Below are 12,521 nucleotides of genomic sequence, written 5' to 3'. Positions count from 1 at the left end.
TTGGCATATCTAGGGGTTTCCATATCTGGGGTTTGCCATATCTGGGGGTTCCTATATCTGGGGGTTGCCATATCTGGGGGTTCCTATATCTAGGGGTTGCCATATCTAGGGGTTGGCATATCTGGGGGTTGCCGTATCTAGGGGTTGCCATATCTAGGGGTTGCCATATCTGGGGGTTGCCATATCTGGGGGTTGCCATATCTGGGGGTTGCCATATCTGGGGGTTGCCATATCTAGGGGTTGCCATATCTAAGGGTTGCCATATCTAGGGGTTGCCATATCTGGGGGTTCCTATATCTGGGGGATCCTACAGTATATATGGGGGTTGCCATATCTGGGGGTTGCCATATCTGGGGGTTCCTATATCTAGGGGTTGGCATATCTGGGGGTTGCCGTATCTGGGGGTTGGCATATCTAGAGGTTGCCATATCTGGGGTTTGCCATATCTGGGGGTTGCCATATCTGGGGGTTCCTATATCTAGGGGTTGCCATATCTAGGGGTTGGCATATCTGGGGGTTGCCGTATCTGGGGGTTGGCATATCTGAGGGTTGGCATATCTAGGGGTTGCCATATCTGGGGTTTGCCATATCTGGGGTTTGCCATATCTGGGGGTTCCTATATCTAGGGGTTCCTATATCTAGGGGTTGCCATATCTAGGGGTTGGCATATCTGGGGGTTGCCGTATCTGGGGGTTGGCATATCTAGGGGTTGCCATATCTAGGGGTTGCCATATCTGGGGTTTGCCATATCTGGGGGTTCCTATATCTGGGGGTTGCCATATCTGGGGGTTGCCATATCTGGGGGTTCCTATATCTAGGGGTTGCCATATCTGGGGGTTCCTATATCTAGGGGTTGCCATATCTAGGGGTTCCTATATCTAGGGGTTGCCATATCTAGGGGTTCCTATATCTAGGGGTTGCCATATATGGGGGTTGCCATATATGGGGGTTCCTATATCTAGGGGTTGCCATATCTGGGGGTTGCCATATCTGGGGGTTGCCATATCTGGGGATTCCTATATCTAGGGGTTGCCATATCTGGGGGTTCCTATATCTAGGGGTTGCCATATCTGGGGGTTGCCATATCTGGGGGTTCCTATATCTAGGGGTTGCCATATCTGGGGGTTCCTATATCTAGGGGTTGCCATATCTGGGGGTTCCTATATCTAGGGGTTGCCATATCTAGGGGTTGGCGTATCTGGGGGTTGCCGTATCTGGGGGTTGCCGTATCTGGGGGTTGGCATATCTAGGGGTTGCCATATCTAGGGGTTGCCATATCTGGGGTTTGCCATATCTGGGGGTTGCCATATCTGGGGGTTGCCATATCTGGGGGTTGCCATATCTAGGGGTTGCCATATCTAGGGGTTCCTATATCTAGGGGTTGCCATATCTAGGGGTTCCTATATCTAGGGGTTGCCATATCTGGGGGTTGCCATATCTGGGGGTTCCTATATCTAGGGGTTGCCATATCTGGGGGTTCCTATATCTAGGGGTTGCCATATCTGGGGGTTCCTATATCTAGGGGTTGCCATATCTGGGGGTTCCTATATCTGGGGGTTGCCATATCTGGGGGTTGACATATCTGGGGGTTCCTATCTCTGGGGGTTGCCATATCTGGAGGTTGCCATATCTAGGGGTTGCCATATCTGGGGGTTCCTATATCTGGGGGATCCTACAGTATATCTGGGGGTTCCTATATCTGGGGGATCCTACAGTATATCTGGGGATTGACATATCTGGGGGTTGCCATATCTAGGGGTTGCCATATCTGGGGGTTGACATATCTGGGGGTTCCTATATCTGGGGGTTCCTATCTCTGGGGGTTGCCATATCTAGGGGTTGCCATATCTAGGGGTTGCCATATCTAGGGGTTGCCATATCTAGGGGTTGCCATATCTGGGGGATCCTACAGTATATCTGGGGGTTCCTATATCTGGGGGTTCCCATATCTGGGGGTTCCCATATCTGGGGGTTCCTATATCTAGGGGTTGCCATATCTGGGGGTTGACATATCTGGGGGTTGCCATATCTGGGGGTTGCCATATCTAGGGGTTGCCATATCTGGGGGTTGACATATCTGGGGGTTGCCATATCTGGGGGTTGCCATATCTGGGGGTTCCTATATCTAGGGGTTGGCATATCTGGGGGTTCCTATATCTAGGGGTTGGCATATCTGGGGGTTCCTATATCTGGGGGTTGCCATATCTGGGGGTTGACATATCTGGGGGTTGCCATATCTGGGGGTTCCTATATCTGGGGGTTGCCATATCTGGGGGTTGACATATCTGGGGGTTGCCATATCTTGGGGTTCCTATATCTAGGGGTTGGCATATCTGGGGGTTCCTATATCTGGGGGTTGCCATATCTGGGGGTTGACATATCTGGGGGTTGCCATATCTAGGGGTTGCCATATCTGGGGGTTGACATATCTGGGGGTTCCTATATCTGGGGGTTCCTATCTCTGGGGGTTGCCATATCTGGAGGTTGCCATATCTAGGGGTTGCCATATCTAGGGGTTGCCATATCTGGGGGTTCCTATATCTGGGGGATCCTACAGTATATCTGGGGGTTCCTATATCTGGGGGTTCCTATATCTGGGGGTTGCCATATCTGGGGGTTCCTATATCTAGGGGTTGCCATATCTGGGGGTTGACATATCTGGGGGTTGACATATCTGGGGGTTGCCATATCTGGGGGTTGCCATATCTGGGGGTTGCCATATCTGGGGGTTCCTATATCTAGGGGTTGGCATATCTGGGGGTTCCTATATCTAGGGGTTGGCATATCTGGGGGTTCCTATATCTGGGGGTTGCCATATCTGGGGGTTGACATATCTGGGGGTTGCCATATCTGGGGGTTCCTATATCTAGGGGTTCCTATATCTAGGGGTTGCCATATCTAGGGGTTGGCATATCTGGGGGTTGCCGTATCTGGGGGTTGGCATATCTAGGGGTTGCCATATCTAGGGGTTGCCATATCTGGGGTTTGCCATATCTGGGGGTTCCTATATCTGGGGGTTGCCATATCTGGGGGTTCCTATATCTAGGGGTTGCCATATCTGGGGGTTCCTATATCTAGGGGTTGCCATATCTAGGGGTTCCTATATCTAGGGGTTGCCATATCTAGGGGTTCCTATATCTAGGGGTTGCCATATATGGGGGTTGCCATATATGGGGGTTCCTATATCTAGGGGTTGCCATATCTGGGGGTTCCTATATCTGGGGGTTGCCATATCTGGGGTTTGCCATATCTGGGGATTCCTATATCTAGGGGTTGCCATATCTGGGGGTTCCTATATCTAGGGGTTGCCATATCTGGGGGTTGCCATATCTGGGGGTTCCTATATCTAGGGGTTGCCATATCTGGGGGTTCCTATATCTAGGGGTTGCCATATCTGGGGGTTCCTATATCTAGGGGTTGCCATATCTAGGGGTTGGCATATCTGGGGGTTGCCGTATCTGGGGGTTGGCATATCTAGGGGTTGCCATATCTAGGGGTTGCCATATCTGGGGTTTGCCATATCTGGGGCTTCCTATATCTGGGGGTTGCCATATCTGGGGGTTGCCATATCTGGGGGTTGCCATATCTAGGGGTTGCCATATCTAGGGGTTCCTATATCTAGGGGTTGCCATATCTAGGGGTTCCTATATCTAGGGGTTGCCATATCTGGGGGTTGCCATATCTGGGGGTTCCTATATCTAGGGGTTGCCATATCTGGGGGTTCCTATATCTAGGGGTTGCCATATCTGGGGGTTCCTATATCTAGGGGTTGCCATATCTGGGGGTTCCTATATCTAGGGGTTGCCATATCTGGGGGTTGACATATCTGGGGGTTCCTATATCTGGGGGTTCCTATCTCTGGGGGTTGCCATATCTGGAGGTTGCCATATCTAGGGGTTGCCATATCTGGGGGTTCCTATATCTGGGGGATCCTACAGTATATCTGGGGGTTCCTATATCTGGGGGATCCTACAGTATATCTGGGGATTGACATATCTGGGGGTTGCCATATCTAGGGGTTGCCATATCTGGGGGTTGACATATCTGGGGGTTCTATCTGGGGGTTCCTATATCTGGGGGTTCCTATCTCTGGGGGTTGCCATATCTGGAGGTTGCCATATCTAGGGGTTGCCATATCTAGGGGTTGCCATATCTGGGGGTTCCTATATCTGGGGGATCCTACAGTATATCTGGGGGTTCCTATATCTGGGGGTTCCTATATCTGGGGGTTGCCATATCTGGGAGGTTCCTATATCTAGGGGTTGCCATATCTGGGGGTTGACATATCTGGGGGTTGACATATCTGGGGGTTGCCATATCTAGGGGTTGCCATATCTGGGGGTTGACATATCTGGGGGTTGCCATATCTGGGGGTTGCCATATCTGGGGGTTCCTATATCTAGGGGTTGGCATATCTGGGGGTTCCTATATCTAGGGGTTGGCATATCTGGGGGTTCCTATATCTGGGGGTTGCCATATCTGGGGGTTGACATATCTGGGGGTTGCCATATCTGGGGGTTCCTATATCTGGGGGTTGCCATATCTGGGGGTTGACATATCTGGGGGTTGCCATATCTTGGGGTTCCTATATCTAGGGGTTGGCATATCTGGGGGTTCCTATATCTGGGGGTTGCCATATCTGGGGGTTGACATATCTGGGGGTTGCCATATCTAGGGGTTGCCATATCTGGGGGTTGACATATCTGGGGGTTCCTATATCTGGGGGTTCCTATCTCTGGGGGTTGCCATATCTGGAGGTTGCCATATCTAGGGGTTGCCATATCTAGGGGTTGCCATATCTGGGGGTTCCTATATCTGGGGGATCCTACAGTATATCTGGGGGTTCCTATATCTGGGGGTTGCCATATCTGGGGGTTCCTATATCTAGGGGTTGCCATATCTGGGGGTTGCCATATCTGGGGGTTGACATATCTGGGGGTTGCCATATCTGGGGGTTGCCATATCTAGGGGTTGCCATATCTGGGGGTTGCCATATCTGGGGGTTGCCATATCTGGGGGTTGCCATATCTGGGGGTTCCTATATCTAGGGGTCGGCATATCTGGGGGTTCCTATATCTAGGGGTTGGCATATCTGGGGGTTCCTATATCTGGGGGTTGCCATATCTGGGGGTTGACATATCTGGGGGTTGCCATATCTGGGGGTTCCTATATCTGGGGGTTGCCATATCTGGGGGTTGCCATATCTTGGGGTTCCTATATCTAGGGGTTGGCATATCTGGGGGTTCCTATATCTGGGGGTTGCCATATCTGGGGGTTGACATATCTGGGGGTTGCCATATCTAGGGGTTGCCATATCTGGGGGTTCGTATATCTGGGGGTTGCCATATCTCTCTCTCTCTCTCATTTAGCCAGACGGTGAAACGTTCATCTGACTACAGGACGAACGGAGGACAGAAACATTTCTCTGTTTTGTCTGTTTTGATTTTTAACCCATGCCTGTCATTAAACACGCTGGACCTTGGAGTGTAGAGGTTTTTTTTTTCAAATATTAAATTGAAGATTAGGTAAGACTATGATAATATAAGGCACTTGTTTAAAATGTACACTTCACAGGCAGTATGACTTTGTTATTCGTTAGAAATACCTTATTTTACAGCGGCTGCTCTTTCAGACTCACTGTGGGATGTTAATGCTGATTCTACTTGCAGGAATTAATGAATTTTTTATGTTGGATCAGACAAATTTGTTTTTGATTTTATCAATTACTTGTTTAGAAAGAATAAAAGATGCACAATACTTGTCACAAAATCCCCAAATTCTGACAATCCTGTCTTAACTAGCTGCAAAGGTCTGGTCTGTTCTAACTAATCTGAACTCTTATTTATTTTCAGCATCTTTTAATGGAAAAACCAACAAAAACGCCTTTTTCAGGCCACATCATTCTGCTTTAAAGCCAAAATAATCTAAATTCCATCTATTCCGCGGGCTTTGCACCAAATCAACACAAATAGTGACATAAGGTGTTTATAAAAACTCAGTCATTAAAAAGTCACCGGTAAGAAACAACTTCAGTTTTTAAAATAAAGCATCATTAAAGTGTGATTTTTTTTTTCCATAGGTAAATATTGGATAATATATTCTAAGCTCTTGCAAGAAACTCAAACTCGAGTAAAAAAAAAAAGCTTTTTTTTCCCCAAAGGTTCATTATTATTAAAATATAGATGTTTTTCTGTAATGAATGCAGAAAAACACATCATAGATCACTCAGCTGTGATCTACACTCCTACATCTATAAAACAGATTAGAGGTGTTATTCTAACTGCGCAGATAAAATGCTTTAATGGACAGATATTACTCATGCAAACTGCAACAAGTTGAGCAAAACTCCTAAAACATCAGTCAGACGTAGAGTTTGAACAAAACCAGGCAACACTGGAGTCTCAAACATACCAAAGGAATTCACTGGCAGCAAAAACGCATTGGTGTCCCACAGGTGAATGAGAGTGCAGCGAGCGTGAACGGCGGCCTGTCACAGAATCCCCTCCAAGTCCCAAGAGTGTTCGATAACTTGTCAACTCACCAGACACGGCGTCGTGGAACTCATCCTCGCTGAGGGCGCTGCGCGGTGACGATCCCTTGACGACGGATTGCTCAAGTTCGTGGTGCTCCGTGGCCAGAGTCTGCAGTGCTTCAGAGAGGATCTTGTTCTTCTCCACCTCGTGCTCAAATTTCACACTGTGCACCTGAGCTCGCCGCACACACAGAGACACAGACAACAGGGACGGATTAATCACTGACAGAGAGGCAGAAAGGCAATTCTCTTTTTCACTTTTAATAACCGCTGACTGACATTGTGGCGCTCTCATGGTGGCCTGATGCTAATTTCCATTTCATTCTCAATGCAAACAGAAAGCAAACATGATGATGAGATCAACTGTGATGGCAGCTACTCTGAAGATAATCAGTGTGTCAACTGATTGATCTCTTTAAGCAGAGCCACAGAGGGAGCTGAGCGGGACCAGCCATGCTGTTCTGTAACAGAGGACAGCTGCCTTGATGTTGCGGTCTCAAATGGCCTGCGGGAGAACATGATTCCGGTGCAGGCCATACTGATCAAATGACAGCTGCTGGATGCTGAATAAACCATTAGCTAATACCCCCCTTTAACACAAAATAAAGGGTCTAGAAAAAGTATTAAAGTCCCTTAACTTATGCATTTCATTTGGCACTGTAAGTGACAGATCAACACAAAGTCCTGCATAACTGGAAAGTTATAAAGCATAAATGGCTCTTGCTTTATCTTTAGAATCACTGTTCTGATTAAAGGTGAACCTTTCCACCAGTTGTTTGCCGTCTTTTAAAGGATTTTATCCTTTTTCTCATGAACTTCGAACATCTTCCCATCAGAGAAACCAAACAAAAGGGAGTAAGAAGCAGTGGGGTACGACCAGGACAGCTTCAGTTATTAATAGCTTTCTTGTCCCTGTTGAAGATAATGTTTCCATGAGCATCATACAGCCACTACTGTGTTTTGCTGCTGGGTTAAAGTGGTGTTCAGGGTCAGCTTCAGTGTTTATTATAAGGATTGTGGCAAAACACACACTGGGCTTCTTGCGACTTTAATTTTATAACGGCTCTCCTCTTGTCAGCCCAAATGTACAGATTTGTGTAGTTGTGTCTGTATACATATACATACCTATATATACACACATATATGTATACATATATATATATATATATATATATATATATATATATGTATACATATATATATATATATATATATATATATATATATATATATATATATATATATATATATATATATACACATACATATATATACACACTACCGTTCAAAAGTTTGGGGTCACATTGAAATGTCCTTATTTTTGAAGGAAAAGCTCTGTACTTTTCAATGAAGATAACTTTGAACTAGTCTTAACTTTAAAGAAATACACTCTATACATTGCTAATGTGGTGAATGACTATTCTAGCTGCAAATGTCTGGTTTTCGGTGTATAGAGGCCCATTTCCAGCAACTATCACTCCAGTGTTCTAATGGTACAATGTGTTTGCTCATTGGCTCAGAAGGCTAATTGATGATTAGAAAACCCTTGTGCAATCATGTTCACACATCTGAAAACGGTTTAGCTCGTTACAGAAGCTACAAAACTGACCTTCCTTTGAGCTGATTGAGTTTCTGGAGCATCACATTTGTGGGGTCAATTAAACGCTCAAAATGGCAGAAAAAGAGAACTTTCATCTGAAACTCGACAGTCTATTCTGGTTCTTAGAAATGAAGGCTATTCTATGCAAGAAATTGCTAAGAAGTTGAAGATTTCCTACAACAGTGTGTACTACTCCCTTCAGAGGACAGCACAAACAGGCTCTAACCAGAGTAGAAAAAGAAGTGGGAGGCCGCGTTGCACAACTGAGCAAGAAGATAAGTACATTAGAGTCTCTAGTTTGAGAAACAGACGCCTCACAGGTCCCCAACTGGCATCTTCATTAAATAGAACCTGCAAAACACCAGTGTCAACATCTACAGTGAAGAGGCGGCTGTGGGATTCTCGGCTTAAGGGCAGAGTGGCAAAGAAAAAGCCATATCTGAGACTGGCCAATAAAAGAAAAAGATTAAGATGGGCAAAAGAACACAGACATTGGACAGAGGAAGACTGGAAAAAAGTGTTGTGGATGGATGAATCCAAGTTTGAGGTGTTTGGATCACAAAGAAGAACATTTGTGAGACGCAGAACAAATGAAAAGATGCTGGAAGAATGCCTGACGCCATCTGTTAAGCACGGTGGAGGTAATGTGATGGTCTGGGGTTGCTTTGGTGCTGGTAAGGTGGGAGATTTGTACAGGGTAAAAGGGATTCTGAATAAGGAAGGCTATCACTCCATTTTGCAACGCCATGCCATACCCAGTGGACAGCGCTTGATTGGAGCCAATTTCATCCTACAACAGGACAATGACCCTAAACACACCTCCAAATTGTGCAGAACTATTTAGAGCAGAAGCAGGCAGCTGGTATTCTATGGGTAATGGAGTGGCCAGCGCAGTCACCAGATCTGAACCCCATTGAGCTGCTGTGGGAGCAGCTTGACCGTATGGTAGCAAGAAGTGCCCATCCAACCAATCCAACTGGTGGGAGGAGCTTCTGGAAGCGTGGGGGGGAATTTCTCCAGATTACCTCCAAAAATTAACAGCTAGAAAGTCTGCAGTCTGCAATGCTGGAATTGCTGCAAATGGAGGATTCTTGGAAGAAAGCAAAGTTTGATGTAAAAAAAAATCTTATTTCAAATACAAATCATTATTTCTAGCCTTGTCAAAGTCTTGACTCTATTTTCTATTCATTTCACAACGTATGGTGGTGAATAAGTGTGACTTTTCAGGAAAACACAAAATTGTTTGGTCGACCCCAAACTTTTGAACGGTAGTGCATATATATATATATATATATATATATATATATATAGCACAGGTAGCGATCACTGACTCTGCAGTCAGAGAAACCAAATAAATAACAACTGACTATATGAAAATAAAAGAAAGTAAGATGCAGTGGGATACGACCAGAGCAGCTTTAGGTATATCATTGAAAGTCTGGCCATCAACATTTCCATAGGTGGCGCCATCCCCCAGTAGCTGGAAGTGACTCAGCTTCTGTCGTGTGGAAGCCGTGCTCCGTCATTTACACTCCAAGCCGTCATGTGCAAACCGTGCCATTCATTGCAGGTCTAGTGAATGGTGAGCTCTAAGGTTTTATAAGCCTGTCATTGTGCGCCCTGCAGCTGCCGACCGCAGTTCAAAAGCAGCACAGCTGAGCGATCAAGGCCCAGGGAAGGTGTAAACACTGAACTCTGCGGCCTCCCGGCTGCTGGAGGACGAACATTCAAACCGTTCCTGGCAGCTTCACCAGCGTCTACGCTAAACATCTTTAGGGAATTCAGTCTCTTTTTTGCAGTTTTTTTTTTTGAAGGATGGAGCTGCTTCCGTGAGGATGAATGAGAAGAAAGTAAAACCCTTTACTCACACAATGCCTGATGGTATTTCTTTTTCTCCTTACTTCTAGAGATACTCATCATTTAGGCTTTGGCATTCCATCTCTTCGTTTATGCCTTTGTCAATCTTGCAAAGAAAAAACTCCAAAACAGCTCATGCAAAAGGAGACTGAATTTGTGCATTATGATGTAAAGCCGAGCGTGAACAGATTTAGATATCCAGCAGTTCATGAGTACATTCAGACATGGGTTCATCAAAACTAGCAGCAGGACTACAACACACATCAGCTGAGGAGCCGACGGTGAGTCATTCGTTCTAGCATCACGTTCGGATTTCAAAACGGATTATAAACACAAGCTGTCATCAACTGGAACAGGCAGGGATTAAAAAAGAAATAAACCCAATTTATCCATTTAAAATGTTAAAGCTAGCATGATTCATAATAAAGAAACGATGAACAGTCTTTGCTTCTTTCAATTTCTCTCTTTATTTATCTTTATTCTAATAAAAAAAAAACACAACAACTCATTTAAGTTAGTAAATATTCTCTCTGCACAGACTGCGCCTTAATCTACTGCTGTCTGTTAAATCTCTTTATATCTGAAGTTTATCATAAAAACCCAAAATAAATTCATTATAGTGAATTACATTAAGCAGACAAATTAAACAATGTGTAATAAAAATTATAAATGTTTTTAATTCAGAGTAATTTTCATGTGAATGTGCTTTACTGGAGGCATCCATGTTTGTCAAAGAACACTACTGCCACCTACTGGTTAGTGACGTCACGGTGCGGTATCGGCTGTTGATCAAGTCCCAGTGCTGTATCTGGTGTTTGTCACAACGCGTTATTATCCAAGTCATCTTGGAAACATTCTTCTTCCAAATGTTGGCTACATATTATGGGTTTTTTCTCTGGCCAGAAGTTCGATGGCAAATCCTCCCTCTTCAAGTTGGCGATCCAACGACCAACCCGTCCGTGGAGGATCAGGAATCAGAAAGGTGAAATAAAGCGGGGAGAATGGCGCTAGGCTTACCGCACCGTGACGTCACTGCTGGAAGATGGCGGGAGGGAGGGGTTACTATATTTGGGCAAAAATGGCCGCTCCCAGACTCAGTGATCTATTTATAGATATTCTAATTTTTTTTTTTTTATAAATAAAGCTAAATCCATTAAATCACCGCAGACGTATCAGTTTTAGGTATAAATAATGATCGATTGATTATTCCTGCTCACTGGACTTTTCCTTTAAAGATCTATAAAAATGAGATTGAGTTGAGATGAAAACCAAATTTGAAATCTTAACTTTAATACAAAACACAGTGTGTGGCAGAAAACTAACACTGTGCAACATGAACGCAACATTACTGCAGAAAAACATGATAGTGGCAGCATCATGCTGTGGGGTTGCAGCACAGATAGGAACACTGGTAAAACGGGTCGGCAGACTTCATACAGTAAGATCACAAACTACTTAGAGCTGTAGTTTTTAAAGGATCTGGTTCTGCACAATAAACTTTTCAGCGTTTTAGTCATAAAATCATTTGAAGATCAAGTTATTTTACTTCTGCTTCACTACTATGCATATTTTGTGTCTATCTTTTGCAGAATTCCTAATGTGTGGTTGTGATGTGTCATAGTTAAAAAGGGCCAAGAAGTGTGAAGAATTTGCAGGGTACAATAAACCCGGTCAGTAAAAATCAGGAATAAAAAGCAATACCCCTTCAGCCTCGCTACTAGGAGCAAAATCATCTCTTTAAAGAAATATTTTAACTTCCTGCTTTCCTCCGTGAAGGTTAAAAAAAGCTAACCGTTTGAGTTGCAAGAAAAATAAAACAAAAAAACAAAAATGCATCTTTAGCTCCGTTTGAGCAGAAGCCAAAAAATGTAACCTATAAATCTGTAAGCCAAATACGAAAAGGCTTCCTGTAACTTTATTAATCTAAGTGAGTAAAGTGAAATCTTCTTTGAAGTTCTGCATATCTACTACAGATGTTGCAGCACTGATTTCCTATGTAGGTGCGTGCTGTAAATCAGATGCAGTCGTTTCTCTGAGCCTGTGAGGATGGAAGGGATGATATAATCAAACCTGCAGAGTTCTTCAAAGAAAAACTCGCCACTTGGTTTATAATGGCAGCACTCCTCCCAGCTAATTTCACAGGAAGGTGGGAACTGTTCTGGCACGTTCCCACTTCCCCCATGTTGTTCTTGCATTTTAACGGGAAGGAATATACTAAAGCAGCACGGAGGGTCAGAGACTGGAAGAATCCTGCTGATTGCAGCATTCAGTGGATGCGCTTTTTTTAGAGTCCAAGTTTGCCCAAAACCAAAGGAAACATTTGAACCTCTAAGCCCACATGGCTTCCACACAGACCTTAAAGATGTTATCCTTTCACTAAAACAATAGGCAGTTATGATGCTGTGAAAAACTATTAGCTGCCTGAAAGCTTTCTACTGTTTTGTTTTCACACTTACAAGTTTCAGTTTAACAAACTTTAATAGCAGAAAAATAAAATAAAAAATGTGTTCAAATCAGCAACTGACTAACCGC

General features: G+C 44.6%; 1 protein-coding gene across 3 annotated transcripts in view; it reads right to left on the bottom strand.

Annotated features, from left to right (window-relative positions):
• The window catches only part of osbpl1a (oxysterol binding protein-like 1A), a 75,915-nt gene that overhangs the window by 21,905 nt on the left and 41,489 nt on the right, over positions 1-12,521 (bottom strand). For all 3 annotated transcript variants that reach the window (XM_038268460.1, XM_038268479.1, XM_038268470.1), the window contains exon 16: positions 6,542-6,704. In XM_038268460.1, the coding sequence (XP_038124388.1) occupies positions 6,542-6,704 (163 nt within the window). The remainder of the gene's footprint in view (positions 1-6,541; positions 6,705-12,521) is intronic.

Source organism: Cyprinodon tularosa, unplaced genomic scaffold (genome assembly GCF_016077235.1).
Source record: "Cyprinodon tularosa strain WSP-4 unplaced genomic scaffold, ASM1607723v1 ctg119, whole genome shotgun sequence".
NCBI classification, from domain to species: Eukaryota; Metazoa; Chordata; class Actinopteri; order Cyprinodontiformes; family Cyprinodontidae; genus Cyprinodon; species Cyprinodon tularosa.
This window is presented reverse-complemented; position numbering and strand designations above follow the sequence as displayed.